The sequence below is a fragment of the Schistocerca cancellata genome, chromosome 3 (assembly GCF_023864275.1).
Source record: "Schistocerca cancellata isolate TAMUIC-IGC-003103 chromosome 3, iqSchCanc2.1, whole genome shotgun sequence".
Classification (NCBI taxonomy): domain Eukaryota; kingdom Metazoa; phylum Arthropoda; class Insecta; order Orthoptera; family Acrididae; genus Schistocerca; species Schistocerca cancellata.
The window spans coordinates 345319343-345339980 of record NC_064628.1 but is presented as its reverse complement, the minus strand read 5'-3'; the positions used below and the strand labels follow the sequence as shown (position 1 = coordinate 345339980).

At 43.4% G+C, this 20638-nt stretch overlaps 1 protein-coding gene across 1 annotated transcript in view; it reads left to right on the top strand.

The window, feature by feature from the left end:
- The first annotated feature begins 1637 nt into the window (after positions 1 to 1637).
- LOC126176299 (prolactin-releasing peptide receptor-like) overlaps positions 1638 to 20638 on the top strand; it is a 231785-nt gene continuing 212784 nt past the window's right edge. The window contains exon 1 of the mRNA XM_049923450.1: positions 1638 to 2918. Within this exon, the coding sequence (XP_049779407.1) occupies positions 1638 to 2918 (1281 nt within the window). The remainder of the gene's footprint in view (positions 2919 to 20638) is intronic.

The window sequence follows — 20638 nt, the reverse complement described above, 5'->3', positions numbered from 1 at the left end:
GTCCCTGACAGCTTCCAGAAGCTGTTACCGCAGACAGCTTCGGATGATTGCGTCCGCAGTAAAGGAATGTCTGCGGCCGCTGTGAAAGCGGCGAAACAGAGTCAGTGTGTCTCAGTGAATGTGACGGAGATAGTCCGCTATGACAGTTTACAGTAACCGCGGTGCGGCCATCTGTGAGTAAAAGTATGTAATCTTACATTTGTTCACATATCTCGAATGGTATTCCCAGCAGAAGAATTTATTCTGAGAGTGTTTCAGGTAAATTATTACACTGTACCTACTAGTGTCACGTGAAATATTTTCGAAACAGGTATATAAACTTGTGTTTTACTCTTCTTCACGCAATTTAAGCTAGTTTGGAAGTGCGTCGCAGCTACAAATAACTGTTGAACACGTTCGTAATTTCTGCAACCGCTACAGAAACTTAATGACACGTAATATTTCAAATTAACAATTATTACTGAACATTTCTTAAGTTACTCATCCAATAAGTTTGGCATATTAAACACACATGGTGAACACAGAAGCATTTTGGAGTAAAGGCATGAAAAATTAGTTACAAGCAACTCTGGTGCATATATTCCTCAGAACATTTAGTTAGTCATTTCCGTCGTTGCAGTTATGAAATCAAACGATTTATCTTCACTGTTTCAAAGATTTAAGTCGATTTAGTGACACGTGATTGAACTTTTGCAATTATGGTGCTACTAACGAATTTCCTTAGTGAAGTGTTGTTGTGCCAAATATTGTTTCATTTCGCTTAGATGGGGTACTAGAGAACCTACCAAACAGGAAACTAAAAAAGTTTCGTATTAGCTATTAATTTTCGTTTCTAAAACAATTTAAAGTGTACTGTCTATTTGGAGCTGTTTTATGAGTTGATAGACAGTGGGATTATTTATAGTGAATTTCAGATCGTAAAGAGTTTTACTGTGCTTTTGATCTTCAAAGCGTAAAGGTGATCGTTATATCTGAGAAAAACATGTAATGATGTGTAAAATCTAGCCATAATATATTCAGAAGCTAACATTTGTCAAGCTCAAGAAACCATTAGGTATGTTTTGCTGCGCAAAAACCATGCATTACATTTTAGTATGGAACTGGAAATGTTAATCTCGTGTATGATGGTGATTATGATGATGATGATTATGATAGATGCCACTGGCTGCGTGATATCAGCGTCTCTACCGCTATTAACAAAGATCTTCGAGGCGAGAACAGGTGTATAATCGATTAGAAATGGACTGCTAGAAATATTTGTTTAAATATGCATAGGAATACCTGAATACAATAAAAGTGCTCTAGTCGTTATACTCTGACAGAATTATACATATCAGTTTTTCCAAGGAGTGACATAGCAACAAACAGCCGTATGGTACTAGGTGATTTGTCTCCTAATGCTGTGAGAATGTGTAAAATGCAACCGACAAGGGTTACATGCTTGGTTGGTTATGTAATTTTATGGGTGTCAACCTCTTAAGATATTCCATTGCGTCATGACGGGTAGCGAAATGAAATACGAACCTGTTAAGCAGATATAGGACTTTTAGTCAGTCAAGGATTACCTTCAGTTGTAGCGTGTATTCTGAAGAAAATATATTTGTGGCTGCCATTTGAGTTCTCCTCTGCTCGAGATAATGTCTGGTGAAGTTGGAGGACAATCTGATAGTATGGACATGGAGGGGAACTATTCTTTGCACAGGGTGTCCAACCAGAGTTCGGACTTTGGTGAGTACGACATGGCGGGAGATATCATCTATAACGCGTTCGTGCAGGCGCTGTTCTGCGTGGTGTACACGACCATCTTTGTGCTGGGCCTGGCGGGCAACGCGCTGGTCGTGGTGGTGGTGGCGCGCAACCGCGCAATGCACACCGTGACGAACGTGTTCATCGGCAACCTGGCGCTGTCGGACGTGCTGCTGTGCGCGCTGTGCGTGCCCTTCACGCCGCTCTACACCTTCCTGGGCAGCTGGGTGTTCGGCGGCGCGCTGTGCCGCGCCGTCGTGCTCGCGCAGGGCACCAGCGTCTACACGTCGACGCTGACGCTGACGAGCATCGCGGTCGACCGCTTCTTCGTGATCGTGCACCCGTTCCGGCCGCGCATGCGCCTCTCCACGTGCGCCTGGTCGCTGGCCGGCATCTGGCTGTTCTCGGCGCTGGCCACGCTGCCCTACGGCCTGTACACGGTGCTGCGCGCCGAGCACGGCTACTACTACTGCGAGGAGAGCTGGCCGTCGGAGCGCGCGCGCCTCGCCTACGGCGCCGTCACCGCCGCCGCCCAGTTCGCGCTGCCCTTCGCAGTTTCCGCCTTCTGCTACGTCCGCGTCTCGCTGCGTCTGGGCCGGCGCGCGCGCCACAAACCCGGCTGCCGCTCGACGCGCAGAGATGACGCCGACCGCGAGCGCAAACGCCGCACCAACCGCATGCTCGTCGCCATGGTCGCCATCTTCGGCCTCTCCTGGATGCCGCTCACGCTGCTCAACCTCGCCAACGACGTCTTCACCTCGTTCGGCACCTGGCGCTACTTCAACCTCTGCTTCTTCCTGGTGCACGCGCTCGCCATGAGCTCCACCTGCTACAACCCGTTCCTGTACGCCTGGATGAACGAGAACTTCCGCAAGGAGTTCCGCCGCGTCCTGCCCTGCTTCAGACCGGAGGGTACAGCCGACCACGCCGCTCTGGCACCACGGCCGTCGTGTGCAGCTACTGGTAAAACGCAGGAGTCGCTGCTGCCCGCGGCGACGACGACGGCACAGCAGTACCGCGACACTCCTCTAGATGTCAAAGATGGCGCTCTTCCCGCGGCCTCTAGCGAATCCGCCACATACTCTGTCCATACGAGCGAGGTTCGTCTACAGATCCAGCAAGGAGAGCAGATGGTCCAGGACAACGATCACCTCCTTGATTCTCGTATCTAGGTGAGTAACCACTTTACAGTCTCATTCAATATTTGTAAGATCTAACATCGCCTTGTCCGCTGCTTGTGGTCTCGCGGTAGCGTTCTCGCTTCCCGAGCACGGGGTCCCGGGTTCGATTCCCGGCGGGGTCAGGGATTTTTCCGGCCTCGAGATGACTGGGTGTTGTTGTGTCATCTTCATCATCATCATTCCTGGTTCAAATGGCTCTGAGGACTATGGGACTTAACTTCTGAGCTCATCAGTCCCCTAGAACTTAGAACTACTTAAACCTTACTAACCTAAGGATATCACACACATCCATGCCCGAGGCAGGATTCGAACCTGCGACCGTAGTGGTCGCGCGGTTCCAGACTGTAGCGCCTAGAACCGCTCGGCCACACCGGCCGGCCATCATAATTCATCCCCATTACGGTCGGAGGAAGGCAATGGTAAACCACCTCCACTAGGACCTTGCCTAGTACGGCGGTGCGGGTCTCCCACATTGTTCCCCTACGCTCCGTCACGGAGTATGGGACTTCGTCATCATCAACATCGCCTTCTGAGGAAGACTCAGCATTGCCCGTGTGTGTATTTATTCCAATCTTCTGCTGATCCATCTTCTCCTTCCCACCTCTAAGTTCGTCTCCTAGTCCTGCCCCAAACTTCATCCCCTCTGCCCCATTTAAGTTCAACTGCTCTACCCCATAAATCAATCTCCTCCACACCGCTCACTCTGTCCACCTCTTTCTCTCCCTCTCTCTGTCAAACTGCTCATCCCCCTGTAATGTATGACTTCATACACAATGTTAAGGAGAAGTGGGCTGCATACCGGTGAGGCAACTGTCGCTATACGAATGCTGGACAGGAGCAGCAATTATTTGCTAAGAAGTAAATATAGTAAAGAGAATACTTACTTAACATGTATTTCTTGGAGTTTACGAAGACTCATTACAAATAATACAGCAAGGAACAGAGTCCAGCTGTCAATATCACAAGGAAGAGGCTCCAAGCACAGATGGGCTGCGTCGCTGCTAGTGACAGAGGTCTCTCGTAGTACGGAGCCACTGGAGCTGTGGCTCACAGGGTGCCCACTGTTGGGACCGCCAGATCCCACGTGACCGCTGTTGACTTCAGATGGTAACTTCTTGGCCGCTATCTATACGTGGTACCACGCTCTCGCTCTCTCTATTCATTTCCTTCTCCTCTTCTCTTTGTTAATTTCTTCTTCTTCCCTTTCTCTGTCCATTTCCTCCTCCCTCTCTCTCTCTGTGTCCACCTTCTCCACCCCCCACCCCTATCTGTGTCCAACTCCTCCTCTCCAATCTATGTCCATCTCCTCCTTCCCACGCCCTCTGAGCATTGCTCCCCATCCCCAATGGTGGTTGGTGGTTTCACTCCATCAGTATGCCTTTCCAGGTACTAAATAATATGTGTACCAATTTTGGTTGAATTCGATACAGGGGTTTAAGACGTTTTTACCTGCCACTTTGTCAGAGTAAGCACATGTCACACATATTTCACGTACATGTGAAACATGCCATACATATAGCTACACATATTATAACAGTATCAGTAGCTAATATCGCCCTGCACTTTCGTTTCCACGCAGCTCAATCTTTATAATGTTATATCTCCTGAAAAGTGTATAGTACAGTGATGTAATTTTTCAGGCACGTTCAGTGTTTGTGATATTAAGTCTCCTGAACTATGTGTAGTACGATGATACAAACACATCAAAAAAAAAAGTTTTGCATCACCTCGGTTCCGAGAGTTCCGGAACCTGTACAGAAAATTGGAGTAGAGAACAACATCAACATCATTTCCACCCTTTTTATTGCTCGTGAAAACCACACATTGCATGTTGTACCACCATACAGCGAGACCTACAGAAGTGGTGGTCCAGATTGCTGTACACACCGGTACCTCTAATACCCAGTAGCACGTCCACTTGCATTGATGCATGCCTCTGTTTGTAGTGGAGTACTATCCACAAGATCATCAAAGCACTGTTAAGCCAGATTGTCCCACTCCTCAACGGCGATTCGCTAACATCCCTCAGTGTGGTTGGTCGGTCACGTCGTCGAAAAAAAAAAAAGAAAAAAGAAAAAAAAACCTCTGAGCACTATGGGATATGTGCTGATCTGAAGCGCAGCATATGAATGGAGTTAGCCATCTTACCTACTGATATACTTCGTTCTGCTGTAGAGAATGCAATCCTGCGCTTTCAGACTCTTCTGGACACTGACGGGCGCCCTACTGAGCCCGTTTTGTAGCAGTAATGGTGCCGGTATTTAATGGTATGATGTACCGTAACAGCACATTAAAAGTGTTTCAATCGAATTGATTCTGCATTCTTTCTCTTCCAATGTCCTTCACAATAACGCTACCACGTTTGGTCCTCGTACGGTAATTAGATTCCGTGTTGCAACGTGCTAAATAGGAAAAGTTTAATTATAACTTCCCAGTACTTTGTAGAATAAAAGTTACTTGTCCAGCCTCATTAACATTTAATTTACGTTTCGAAGTCCTCTTGCATATATGAATTTCGTATTCCTTTTAGTCTCTTTTCACTAGCGACCTTGGACAAATGGTTCAAATGGCTCTGAGCACTATGGGACTCAACATCGGAGGTCATCAGTCCCCTATAACTTAGAACTACTTAAACCTAACTAACCTAAGGACATCATACACATCCATGCCCGAGGCAGAATTCTAACCTGCGACCATAGCGGTCGCACGGTTCCAAACTGAAGCGCGTGGAACCGCTCGGCCACTCCGGCCGGCGTCACGTCGTCCACGAACAGCCCTTTTCAATCTGTCCCAGACATGTTCGATAGGGTTCATGTCTGGAGAACATGCTGACCCCTCTAGTCGAGCGATGTCGTTATCCTGAAGAAAGTCATTCACAAGATGAGCATGAAGGGGGCGCGAATTTTCGTCCATGAAAACAAATGCCTCACCAATATGCTGCCGATATGGTTGCACTATCGGTCGGAGGATGGCATTCACGTATCGTACAGCGCCTTCCATCACAACCAGCGGCATTCGTCGGCCCCACATAATGCACCCCAAAATAGTAGGGAACCTCCACCTTTCTACACTCGCTGGACAGTTTGTCGAAGACGTTTAGCCTGACCGGGTTGCCTCCAAACACGTCTCCGACGACTGTCTGGTTGAAGGCATTTGCGACACTTATCGGTGAAGAGAACGTGATGCCAATCCTGAGAGGTCCATTCGGCATGTTGTTGGGACCATCTGCAGCGCGCTGCATGGTGTCGTGGTTGCAAAGGTGGGCCTCGCCATGGACGTCGGGAGTGAAGTTGCGCATCATGCAGCCTATTGCGCACAGTTTGAGTCGTAACACGACGTCCTATGGCTGCACGAAAAGCGTTATTCAACATGGTGGCGTTGCTGTGAGTGTTTCTCCGAGCCATAATTCATAGGTAGTGGCCATCCACTGCAGTAGTAGCCCTTCGGTGGCGTGAGCGAGGCATGACATCGACAGTTCCTGTCTCTCTGTATCTTCTCCATGTCCGAACAACATAGCTTTGGTTCACTCCGAGACGCCTGAACACTTTCCTTGTTGGGAGCCCTTCGTGGCACAAAGTAACAATTCGGATGCGATCGAACCGCGGTATTGACTGCCTAGGCATGGTTGAACTACAGACAACATGAACCGTGCACCTCCTTCCTGGTGGAATGACTGGAACTGATCGGCTGTCGGACCCCCTCTGTCTAACGGACTCTGCTCATACATGGTCGTTCACATCTTTCTGTGGGTTTAGTGACATCTCTGAGCAGTCAAAGCGGCTCCGTCTGTGATACAATATCCACAGTCAACGTCTATCTTCAGGAGTTCTGGGAACCAGGGTGATGCAAAACTTTTTTTGATGTGTGTAATTTTGTAAGTACATTCAGCGACAGTTTTAGATATTCTCTAGGAAATTTTGTTGAAAAGAGAGTTAGTAGAAAAAATAAAATAAATTTGAAACAGCTTGCCTGACATGGTAGTTTTTTATGCATCTCAGTGTTTATGACGTTATATGTTCTGAACTATGCGTCGCACGATGATATATACGTTTGTAGATACATTGAGTGGCAGTTGTGAATACTGTCTGCGAAATTTGTTGTAAATAGATTTAGTAATAAAAACAAAATAAATTAAAAACTTCATGCATGATCCCGCAGTTTTACTGCATGGAGCAGCGATAAACGTAGTAACAGATAAACTTTTTTTTCATTTCATCATTTTGTGGGTGCCGTCAGCGAGAACAATTTTCGTAAAGGTTTGAAGTTGTGTGTCAGTTTTGTTGCAACTCACTAAGTGTACTCATTCTCAAACAGTGGATGAAAAGTTCAGGAATTCGTGCGTCATAATATACTCTTGTTTTCCACCCCCAACTGCGCCCCTTTGTTAGGTACGTGGTTCTTATCCCACGGCGATTCTTTCCAGACAGTAAGTAACATGTTCACCAACTTTGGTTGAAATCTGTACCGATGTTTAGAAGGCGATGTGGAAGACACATACATACATATATACATACATACATATGCACATCCATCTGTGTAATATGTATGGATTATACTGTTTATTTTAACGGGCTTGATCGCTGTAAAGTAGGGCTATGGATGTCTAGTGGATAGAGCACTCGACTCCGTGACTGCAGGTCCTGGGTTCAGTGCTGGATATGGGTGGGAACCCTACCTCGTCCGAGTCCATCCAGGCCAGCCCCAGATCCACTCATCCAGCTGTCAAAATGAGCACCGGACCTCTATCCTGGGGATAAAGTACGGGTGAGTCACTTACTTGTTGCTCCTCCCTCTCCTAGCACCAGGGCGCTCCACTCTACTTGCATTCAGGACGATACTCCGGTAAGGGGGCTACATCACAGTCTTTACCTTTAACTAATCGCAATAAAATTTAAACTTGATATTTATCGGTTCCAGGTGACTGGCAATCATCCTGCTTGCATTTATTTATTGCTATACATCCGGCACCACCGTCTTTTGATACAATAGCATGTCGTTACAGTCTACAGACTTCATATTTATTTCACTTTCATTTTGTACATACAATGTCAAAATCTACAGCGAAATTCAACAGCTAAATCAACAGAAAAAAAGTCGAAGCAAAAGAATGCAAGACGACTGAAGTGAAAGTAGAGGAAAATCTCACCACGACAGGACTTCTGTCCGTACTCCTTTAAAGTGGTATTCGGCAATGTTTACACCAGAATTTGTAACTAAGAGTAGTGTTGACTACAAAAGCATTGGTACGTACTGTAACTTGACAATATTAAATGGTTGGTAAACCCATTTCTCTTAGTGTACCAGCAGCACACTTATCGCTGACCGTCCTTTTAATGCCGACCAGTTTCACTTAGTAGCGATGTTGTCGTGATAAAGACTCTACATTGATACCAATTCTAGTGTAAGTATGATCTGAGGAGCGGTAGTCATCAAGCTGTAGTTATATTTTATTGCGATCGAGATTATTAAAATGTTTTAAAAAAAATAACGAAGGTATTTTTTCTTTGGGGATAAGTCATTCGTCAACATCAACGTAAGCCTCTTTGAAATTGTCACCAGTAGATATTGCACACTTATTGCAGCGCTGACTTTTGGGACTCGATCTGTAGAGTAGCTTTTAGTCGTCTCCGAGATGCGTTTTCAATTTTACCTGTACTGGGACAGGACAGCGGTTTCTGAATCCACCTTTCATTTTAGTAGCAAAAAACAGTTACAGGCAGTCTTGTTTTGGGGAACACAGAGTCTCCAGCATCATTGCAGTATTGCTTTTGGCCAAAAAAATTCTAGAAGGAACTGCTAAATACGAGCACGTGCATTATCGTGGAGTATAAGTTATGAATTGTTCTGCCACAAACCCCGATCTTCACGCAGACGTCGTATATCTTATAATCAGTACTCCTTGTTGACCGTTAGACGTACCAGCTCATGCTGCTCTGTGCTATTACAAACTAAGAAGTCAGCGAGCATAAACTTCACAGTTGCCCTCATTTATTGAGCTTTTCCAGGTCTTAGTGATCACAAATACTTCCACTGACACAATTAAGCCTTAGTTTCGACGTCACATCCATAAAACCCTGTTTCATCATCTGTTATGAACCGTTTCAGTAGTTCTGCGTCGTTGATGACTTCTTCTAGCGATTTCTGACCACCACGCAGCTCGAAATTAAACAATACAATTAAGGGATAACTTTTTAGAAACTCCGTGATTGTCTCCCACTGCGACGCGTAAGTTTAAAATTTGGCTCAAAAGTCCTTACAACTTTCCTCTGCAACGGTGCAAAAGATTCGCGTCCTGCCACATCACTCTGGGATTCGGACGTTTCAAGCAGTAAGAATTCAATACATGCGAAAACGTACACAACTCAGAATGTCATGTATGGTGTAATGTAGATTAATGATGTCACATTCGCAACAAATTTCACCACAATTCTGCCCAAAGCCATCGTTGCCGTGGATGGCCGAGGAAAACATTTCCGACACACCGCCGCTTTATTAGACACAAGAAGGTCGCAGGAGGTTCCATGAAGGCCTTCAATTAAACCACACTTTGTCTGGCGTTCATTAACTCACACTTCGCAATCGAAAGCGACTGTTCGCAGTGGTTCGAACAACAGGACAACGTTCTTGACAAAGTGCAACACTGCTTACACGCCCTGGACGATTCCATGCTCTTCTAAGGCCATTGATGGACTGCAACCCCTTTGAATGTGATCTGACCTCTTTGGAGTGTAGCGCGATCGAAATTTTGAGCTCTGGTGTACATCGGAGAATCACTAGAGGCCGTTAAAAATGATTCGACGAAATCTGAATACAATCCAAGGCAGCTAAGTGTGTTTATGTTTCTTCAACTGTCTTTATTCGCACCTCATGTGACGTGCTCACTGGGGGAGGGGAGGGTGGGTAGGGAAGGGGTGAATAAAACAGGAAAGGTCCCCCTAATACCCCCCGGTTTGGAAACACTCTCGATGTCACTCGCATACCTTTATTGCACCTTTAAAAACGTGCCTGTACAGAGACGTGAACATCCATTCACCAGAATGGCTCTCCGCTGCTGCTGCTCTAGCGCCTGAGGGCATGCATGCAGAGAGTGAGGGGTGTCGAAGGGGTGTATTTCGTTCACCATTTCGTCGGCTTATGTGCTGACGGGTCCAAGGCTGACGTGACCTTCGTGGTATTCACGGCATTCTTCGAAGCGGTTATAACACTCGTAAAGTAACTGTTTTATTCAAAGCAGTATTTAACTTTCCTCAAATTTAGCTGCACTTTATTCCGTTTTTATAGCAGTACTAGCTCTTTTCACCCATAGCTTAGTCGGTTTATGCTCATGTCACATATACTGCACAGGTGGATCCTCTGCCGTTTTACACCTTATGACTCCACAGTAGATGTTAAATTTATCCGTTGTGTTCAGCTGTTTGGTATTATATTTGGTCCCGAAACACACAGACAAAATTATTGGCTCGCTAGAGAGCTCATTTTTGGAACCTGGTTGACGCACTGAACATTACAAGTAAGAGGCAAAATACTCTTCATGTTTATAAATCATCGACAGTTAAATAAATGCGGGAAAGAAATAGGTTGCTTTAGACCTTTTTTAATATTGCCCTCTTATTACCCCGTCCCCATCCCTATGAGTGGGGGTGTATTACTCCCACCGTAGTTCTGTACAAATAATGAGCCATGCATATACCTGATTTGCTCGAAATTACTCCAGGCATCCCTGCGTTGTGCTTTTATGTCATCCCTTTTTACTTCTGCCGTCAGCTGTACGGTTCCTAGGGTAGTCTGACTCTCACAGTAATTTATACAACTGTTTTTTCCATGTCTAGTAGAAACTGCTTCAGACATTACAGATGTGCACTGATACGTCACTGTCCTTACACCCCCCCCCACCCCACCCCTACGCACAGACACGCTCACACACACACACACACACACACACACACACACACACACACACACGCGCGCACGCGCGCGCGCGCGCGCGCGTGCGCACGCGTTTCCATATGCACGTTTCTAGGGACGAAACATCTTCAGGACTGTCCGAATGTCCCTCAAAAACAGACACGCACACGCACACACACACACACACACACACACAAACACTCTTCTAGGGGAGGAACTTCTTTAGGTCACGAAAGACTCTAGTGCCTATAATTCGACTATGTATTCGATACTGATGACGTTTGATACCGAATTTTTACATACGGCTTTCATCTCTACCCCCACATCTAGAGTCTGGAACCACGCGACCGCTACGGTCGCAGGTTCGAATCCTGTGTCGGGCATGGATGCGTGTGATGTCCTTAGGTTAGTTAGGTTTAAGTAGCTCTAAGTTCTGGGGTACTGATGACCTCAGAAGTTAAGTCCCATAGTGCTCAGAGCCATTTGAACCAACCCACATCTAGGGATTGTAGGTATTTGTATAAGACCCACGCAGGACTTTTATAGATGGGCCTATAGCACAAATAATGAGTCATGTTTGTAGAACATTTAGTTGAAATTGCTCCAGAGATTCCCGAGTTACGCTTTCGGCATCAGGTACTTTACGCCTGTAGACATTGTGACTCAATCTGTCAAGTACAGCCGTCGTACTGGCACTTCAAGCGGTCAGGCGCTGATCTGCCTTAATGTTTGTCCGTCACCTCATTTTCACCGCCAGACACAACACTGAAAGTAGTTGTTTCTAACATCTACATACATAATCTGGAAGCCACCGTACGATCTATGGCGGAAATCACATTATACCACCACAAGTTCCTTTCTTTCCTCTTCCACTCTGAAATGCAGCAGGGGAAAAACTACTGCCTATTCGAATATACCTCCTTACGAAATCAAATTTCTTTTGTTTTGTACTCGTGATTCTTTGGCGAAACGTGCATTGATATCAGTAGAATCATACTGCAGTCAGCTGCAAATGTGTGTTCCACATTCTCGATAGCGCTTCGTAAATACAGTATCATCTTCCTTCCAGGGATTCCCATTTGAGTCAACGAAGCACCACTGTAAACACTCGCGTATCGATCAAATGTACCAGTGTAGCAGCGCTGCTCTACATCTACATCTACATCTACATCTACATGATTACTCTCCAATTCACATTTAAGTGCTTGGCAGAGGGTTCATCGAACCACAATCATACTATCTCCCTACCATTCTACTCCCGAACAGCGCGCGGGAAAAACGAACACCTTAACCTTTCTGTTCGAGCTCTGATTTCTCTTATTTTATTTTGATGATCATTCCTACCTATGTAGGTTGGGCTCAACGAAATATTTCTGAAGAGAAAGTTGGTGACTGAAATTTCGTAAATAGATCTCGCCGCGACGAAAAACGTCTTTGCTTTAATGACTTCCATCCCAACTCGCGTATCATATCTGCCACACTATCTCCCCTATTACGTGATAATACAAAACGAGCTGCCCTTTTTTGCACCCTTTCGATGTCCTCCGTCAATCCCACCTGGTAAGGATCCCACACCGCGCAGCAATTTTCTAACAGAGGACGAACGAGTGTTTTGTCAGCTGTCTCTTTAGTGGACTTGTTGCATCTTCTAAGTGTCCTGCCTATGAAACGCAACCTTTGGCTCGCCTTCCCCACAATATTATCTATGTGGTCTTTCCAACTGAAGTTGTTCGTAATTTTAACACCCAGGTACTTAGTTGAATTGACAGCCTTGAGAATTGTACTATTTATCGAGTGATCGAATTCCAACGGATATCTTTTTGAACTCACCTCACACATTTCGTTATTTAGCGTCAACTGCCACCTGCCACACCAAACAGCAATCTTTTCTAAATCGCTTTGCAACTGATACTGGCCTTCGGATGACCTTACTAGACGGTAAATTACAGCATCATCCGCGAACAACCTAAGAGAACTGCTCAGATTGTCACCCAGGTCATTTATATAGATCAGGAACTGCGGAGGTCCCAGGACGCTTCCATGGGGAACACTTGATATCACTTCAGTTTTTCTCGATGATTTGCCGTCAGTTACTACGAACTGCGACCTTCCGGACAGGAAATCACGAATCCAGTCGCACAACTGAGACGATACCCCATTGGCCCGCAGCTTGATTAGAAGTCGCTTGTGCTTCATTGTCTTCTTTTAGTCAGAACTGGTGAGGATCCCACAATGTCGAGCAGTACTCAAGAATGGGTCGCACAATTGTTCTATATGTTCTCTCCTTTGTTGACGAGGTACACTTTCCTAAAATTCCCAACAATAAACTAATGTCGTCTCTTCACTTCCCTACTACCGTCCGTGTGTGCTCGTTTAACATCGCTTTACAAAGCTACGCCTTCGTCAAGAGTTACTAATATTACATTCGAACATCCCAGGATTGCTTATCTCACTCATCTTCATTAACCCACGTTCTCTACATTTAGAACAAGCCCCCATCAGTCACACCAAAGACAAAGTCAAAGTCATCTTCCAACAGCAGGCCAAGGGCGATACTTCGCCGTATACTGCTATGTTATCAGCCAACAGCAGCAAACGATGAAACTGTAAAGCTTCGTGTTTTAACGGTTGATACTGATGTTCCAACTGTGACTGTACAGTAGAAGGAACAGGGCTATAGACTGAAATTTCTGGCAAATAAGCTACTTGTTTGATACCGTAGTTTTCTGTTGCCTATGGAGTTAATGGTGATGAACCTCCAAACAATCGGAATGCTAGATTTCGGTGGCCGACTTCCAACCCCCGCCATCAGTGGTGACTGAATTCGGTGTGTTTTTCCGACCATTCACAATAGCTCTCGCACTGGAAGCTATTCGGCTACCCGCGGAATACAAACTACAACCACTGTAATAACGTAAAATACTCATGAAGTAATAGTGATAGGCACACCTGCCATGAATAGTCACCGAAATCAAGTTCCCGAATGGTGATGGGGCAAGGAGACTCACCGAAATCAAGCATCCACGTTATTGTTCCTGGATCCCGCTAAACGTAGTGTCGAACCAGACATTGAAAACTCTAACATATTGTAGTAGAACACAAATGTTTACATTTACATCATAAATGGAATGTAGAATCAAAAGCGCCTCTTTATAACCGAAAAAGAAAAACAGGCACACTTGATATTTGTCGATTATAGCGCCATCTGCCACGAATGGGAAGCAATGGTTTGAAGAAACCGTACGTACTTTTGGGCGCAGCATCCGAATATGCAATAAAAATTGGCGGTTATTGTTTCAAAGTACCCACGTACGAGGGGTGATTGGGAGGTAGGCAGATAGATGTCCTCTTCATTAATAGTGACTTTTCACTTAGAAGAGTTTATCTGTTTCGTACTATACGTCGATTTCGAGATTTTCAGTTGTCTCACGTTAAAACAAACACCCTGCATAGGAGAGGGATATGGAGGAAATTAGTGTTTAACGACCCGTCGACAATGAAGTCATTAGAGACGGAGCAAGATCTGATTAGGGAAGGATGGGGAAGAAAATCGGCCGCAACCTTTCAAAGGAACGACCCCTGCATTTGCCACAAGCGATTTTGAGAAACCACAGAAAATCTAAATCAGGACGTCCAGACGTTGGATCGAACCGTCGTCTTCCCGAATGCAAGTCGAGTTGGCGAACCACTGCGCCACCTCGTTCGGTAAACACGCAGACCTCGATCCATTTTTATACAAAATAATAATCGCCAATACTAGCACCACACATGTAACTTATCTTACAGACGGCAGCAACCTACATATCCGATGCGGCTGTTTATCTGATGCGGATATTTTTCAGACTGGTTTACCAACACAACAACGAAACAGTCGCGCTTATCGGACTAATAGAACATGAGAAATTACAGAATTCCCGTTCCTTTTTGAGCACACCTCACACACCTCAGTTACGTTACATATCAGTTACGGGGGTAGCCCCCACGGCTTGCACTTATTATTTATTTAGCTGTTAAGTTAATACGACTGTATTCGTTAAACCGCTAGAGAATTTATCAGGACTTAATTTAGTCGTCTTTAAATAATTGAATGATTCGCGTATACTTAAACAATATTTTCCGTTTCCACCCCATTAGTGGCAGTTATTAGATTCACTATTTAAAATTCACTTCTCCCACACTTTGCTTTATTAAAGGTAACGTGTTTCGAAAAATTATTCTTCCTTCATTATGCGTCTGTTAAGCATATTTTAGGTACATGGTGTTTTATGTACAGATCTTGATTTGTGACAGTTACTTTTGTCTGTGCGAATCTGAACTTCAGTTGTGATGCAGTTTTAATATTAATGTGCTATTCAAACTCCCATCTTTATTTCACACGAAATGTAAATTCGGCATGGTACTTTCGACACGTGAAGGTAATGCCGTGTAATAAGTCGTTACATTCTGAGTTGTAAGGTTTTGCTACTTTGATAGATTACCAGACGAAGTTACTATTTTAATGGGTCTCATGATCCATATAACTGAAGACTCTGAGCTACGGTTTGATAAAAACTGTCCCATGTCTACGGCACTCATTTCAGTTTTAATTAATTTTAGTTGCTTTACCTGCTGCATGATGTCATGGCAGAACTTGTGCCTAGTCGTGTGGAAGTCATACGTTGGAAATAACAGCACATGTATCACTCACAAGCACATACAAACACAATGTAGATACACTTTTCATATTAGCGTCATAATAGAAAACGGGATGCCAGATCAGGAAAATAATTGTCAGATAATCATAGTTATGAGATACACCGTTGGGGAGCTAAGGCTACGTTCCTTTGCGTAAGGTAAAGGTAACTTTTTTCCAGCACATTCACAACAATTTCAAAATTAAATTACCGTTTTAAGCTGTCGCCGGGCACTCCACGTCTACTAGACTGATAAGTTTAAAAGTTAAAAGAGAAGTTACGCAGAGTACTTCAAAATTAAAATACAGTGACGTCATACAACAAGGCAGAAGTCGTGGACCCTTCCAGCACTGCGGAAACCACATTGTCAATGAATATACATGAGAAAGGCGCTGCTTGTTGAAGTCAGTCCCCAGATGAACTTATAACTAAGTACTGAAGTGCTGCTGGCATCCTCCAAAACATTAAAAAAACCTTACGTTGATAAAATGATTAAAAGTGTATCACCAAGTCTGAAAGTAACGAATTTCGTAGCATAGACGTTATGCATCTGTAGCAAGTAGGTGCATTGCATACGGGCACAACAGTATAACAGCACGCAATAAACCATTCAAATTTTACTAAGGAACAGAGACTGGCAACGATCTTGCTGCTGAACGAAATTTACGAAATTTATTCGAAATTCCGGAATATTTCTGACATGAAATGCATTATGTCTGTAGATATTACCTCCTGGTGAGACACGAAAATTTGTGCGAACTGGGAGTCGAACCCAGATTTTCCGCTTGTTGCGATTGGTCGCGTTGACGGCTTAGGTTATCCGAGCACACTTCTGGGACCTACGCAGACTTTCATGTCATACTTCCTACGATCCCAGCAATCGCAGCTTTACTTCGATTCCCGCTACAGAGATCCAAGGAGACCAACGTATTGACCGTCGGTATTATGATCATTTACAAATCTTTTGTCGTCGGTGACTGACAGGACATTTACTTTTGTGCCTCTGGGTAGCCTGAAAGTATGACGACAATTTGTTAGGGTTTTATGAGAGGTCTCATGAAACGATTCTTCAACGGTAATCGTTGGAGGCTTCATGCATTGTTCGTTTGGCACCCAAACATGTTTTCTTTGGCATCTCTTTATCTATAGCCCTATTCTCTGCCTTACATCTACTGTGCAATGGATACTGCTTCATTGGAAGTTTATCTATATAGACTGCATACCATGGAGGATCTCTTCCATTGCCAGCTCTTCTGCTAGTTACGCGTCTATCCAGTGCTTGACCAGTAATTTTTCTAAACGTGAACTTCAGTTCTTCTTCACATTCCTGCCAAGATTGGAACGTCCTCAATTCCTCCTTGGCGTACGAACCTACCGCCTTTTCGTCTACTATAGTGAACATGAAAATATTTTTGTTAGTATTAATGTCATTATTACTTTGGTAAGTATTGTTACTACAGACATCTCATGATCACTGATACCATTTTAAACGCGGGCATTTTCAGAGAGTTATAGTTTATTTCTTGCCTTTATGTCTGATATATTTCTTTATGAATGGGATTTTGAACTATCTGCTCTAGGTGGTTTTCAGATAAGGCAATTTGTATTGTTTCCTTAGATACCTTGTCACACAAGCCACGTATTTCTTGGGATAAGTCCGCTGGTGTGATGCGCTCTCTCACGAATTCCTCTAGTGCCAAACTCTTCTTTTCAGAGCAGCGTTTGCACAAACGTCCTCTCTATTTGTTGAATATATTAAAATTAGAGTATTTTCCTATAGCTTTCGCGCTCTACAGTTCCTTCGTATACTATGGAGATTACTTCCTGATGTCATAACACACGTCCTATCATCCCTCCCCTTCTTCTTCAAATATTTTCCCGATACTGCTCTCCTCGCCAACTCTACACAGGACCTCCTCATGTCTTACCTTTAAATAGTAAAATAATGCCAGTTGGTATTTTCTGCGACCTCTCTAAGGCACTTGGCTCTGTGAATCACAGTATTCTCCTAGATAAATAGAGATTATAGGGACTGATGGTATAGCCAACCAATGGAGAATGTCATATCTAACCAAAAGAATGCAGAAAGTTGCACTTAAAATTCAAGCGATATAGTCCAGGAACATAATTCTGGCTGGGGATGAATCAACTATGAGGTTCCCAAGGATTCAGTCTTAAGTCCACCACTGTTACTAATACATGTGAACGATCTTCCGTGTAGTATGCAACAAGTAGAGTGCTTTTTCTTTCTTTTTTTGCAGATGGCACTAGTATTGTAATACGTCCAAGCATACGTACAGGAACAGAAGAAATGGTAAACAGAGTTATTAAAAGTATCATTGACTGGTTTTCTGCGAATGGTCTCGCCCTAAATTTTAAAGAGGTACAACTTATTTAGTTCGGCACATCTAGAGGTACTACACCAATGATAAGTGTAACGCATGGTCAGGAAATAATAATAAACAGTGTGTAAACTTCAAAATTCTTGGTGGCCCGTATTGATTAGAATTTAAATTGAAAAAAAAGCCACATTTCGGAACTTTTAAAGCCACTTAATTCACATTTGCGCTTAGAACCATTACAAATTTTGGAAGAGGCAGATCAGTAAGCAGACATATCTTGCACGTTTTCATTCAGTAATGTTCGGGCGTAACTAATCATTAAGAAACAAAGTCTTCATTGCACAAAAACATGCTGTAAGAATAAAACAAAGTCTTCATTGCACCAAAACATGCCGTAAGAATAATATGTGGTGCTCACCCAAGACCATCTTGTAGACATATGTGTGGCATTCTGACTACTGCTTCACCGTATGATTATTCCTTCATGAAGTTTTTTCTAAATAATCAACTAAATTTCAAAAGGACCAGTGGAGTACATAATTACAATACAAGAAGGAAAAATGACATTCATTTTAAAGTTGTCTTTAGAACAAAAAAAAGGGGGTGAGGGGAAGGGACACAATGCTGCATCAAAAATTTTTGACCACTTACCCAGTGATATAAAATATCTGACAGACACCAAAGTAAAATTTGATAACAAACTTAAAATTTGATAACAAACTTAGAAGATTTCTCCTAGACAACTCCTTCTATTCCGTAGAAGAATTTCTATTACTGTAATGTGTAAAAGGGTATGGGTAGGAATGACTAACTCACATCTCTATGTCTTTCTTTCTTTTTGATAAATAAACCTTAGAAATGTTCAGAATGTAGTCCTATGTACAAATTAATTTGGGATGTGAATGTAAAAGACTTTTTAGACATCATTACCAGCAGTCGTGCAAAATGATCCATGGAACATCTAACTAACTAACTAACTAATAAGTTCACCTAATTTGAAGCACCCTTCTGCAGTATCACATCTGAACCGCTGTGAACGTCTTTTTTTCGGTAAGCGCATAGACCATGTTTCACTTACATGCAATGATTGCTGCAGACATACATATTCAGAAATTTATTGCTCATATTAAGGGCGATATTTAATACTTCTGGCCAGGAATGCCCCCTTTGCCTGTGTTGATCTGCTTTTCATGTTCTCCCGGCTTCGACCGTAATGCGTTATTTTGTTTCACTTCATCTTATTCGTAGTCACCAATTTTATCGTTAAATTTGTTTCTTATACTTCTCATTACTTTCGTCTTTCTTCTGTTTTCTCTCAACCCATAGGGTGTGCTCATTAGACTGTTCGTGGCATTCCTCCAATCCTTCCTCATTTTTAATGAAAATAATAATACCATCAGCGAATCTTGTCATCTATATCTTTTCACCCTGAATTCTAACTCCACTCCTGATCCTTGTTTCTTTTACTTGCATTATTACTTCTCTGATGTTTAGATTGAATATTCGGGGAGAAATGTCACATCCCTGTCTATACATCTTATACCCTTTCTACTCTGAGTACTTCGTTCTTAGTAGCGTCCATACTTAACTTTTCATCTTCGTACTTGTACATACTGAATGTTGCCCGTCTTTCCTTGTGGATTTCGAACATCTTACTACATTTTACTTAGTCGGACACTTTTCGCATTTGACAAAGCCAATGAATGAGTAATGGCTCTTTGTTTGTTATCCGTCTGATACTCAACGTACTTTTCCATTCTTCTATATATTATTATGGATGACCCATTCGTTGAACTGTCTGTACGATAGATCTTACCCTTGCTGCCTTCGGAATTGAGGGGATGATATTTTACCAGAATTTTTCACCGAACTTCGTTTCATCTTATCTGTATGTAGGAGCAGTCCTATCGACGACCATTTCTTTTAATATTTCTTCACATTTTTCCTGCAGCCAGACTGTCTTGGCTTTCCTTCCTGACTCACGTTACTGTATTTTTTTCTTTACCTAATTTCTTTTTTACTACGTTCTTTCGTCGATCAGTTGAATGACACCTTGTGTTACCCCAGTTATTTTCGCAAGTACATTCCTCGTACCTATTTTTCTCTGTCCATCTTCTGGTATTGTTCTTTTCAGAGAGGATCATTCCCCTTTAAAGTGAACTTCCTGCTATGCTATTCATCATCGCAGTATCTATAGCCTTAGAGAAAAACGTACGTCGCCCTTCCTTAGTACTTCGGTGTCCCACTTCTTTCTATGTTGACTCTTCTGGGGCGATTCTTGTTATCTTCAGTCTACTCTTCATCAGTCCTAAATTATGAATTGAATGTATATCTGCTTCTAGATATGTCTCACAATCCAATATCTTATATGTAATCTCTGTCTGATGATAATGTAATCTAACTGGTTTCTTCCCATATTTACAGGCTTCCTCTTACGATTTTTGAAAAAGTGTTTTCGCAGTTACCTGATGAAATGTATTGCAGGACTCAATCACTCTCTTTTATCATTTCTCCTACCGAGCTCTTCTACTCCCCACGATTGTTCATCTCCCTTTAAACGTTCAACATCCACCATATATTACCCCTTGTGCTAATTACGTAGACATGTGTGCCTTAGCTATTTTTGTTGGCGTTGGTTTGCTGTCGATTCTGAGGAGAGTCATCCTATAACGGTATCTTCGCTGTAACTCACTCTCTGCCCTACATTCCCATTCAGCATTTATGACTAATCCTACTCCTGTTACACAATTTTCTGCTGCTTAGATGCGTCTGATCATAAATCCTTAATTTC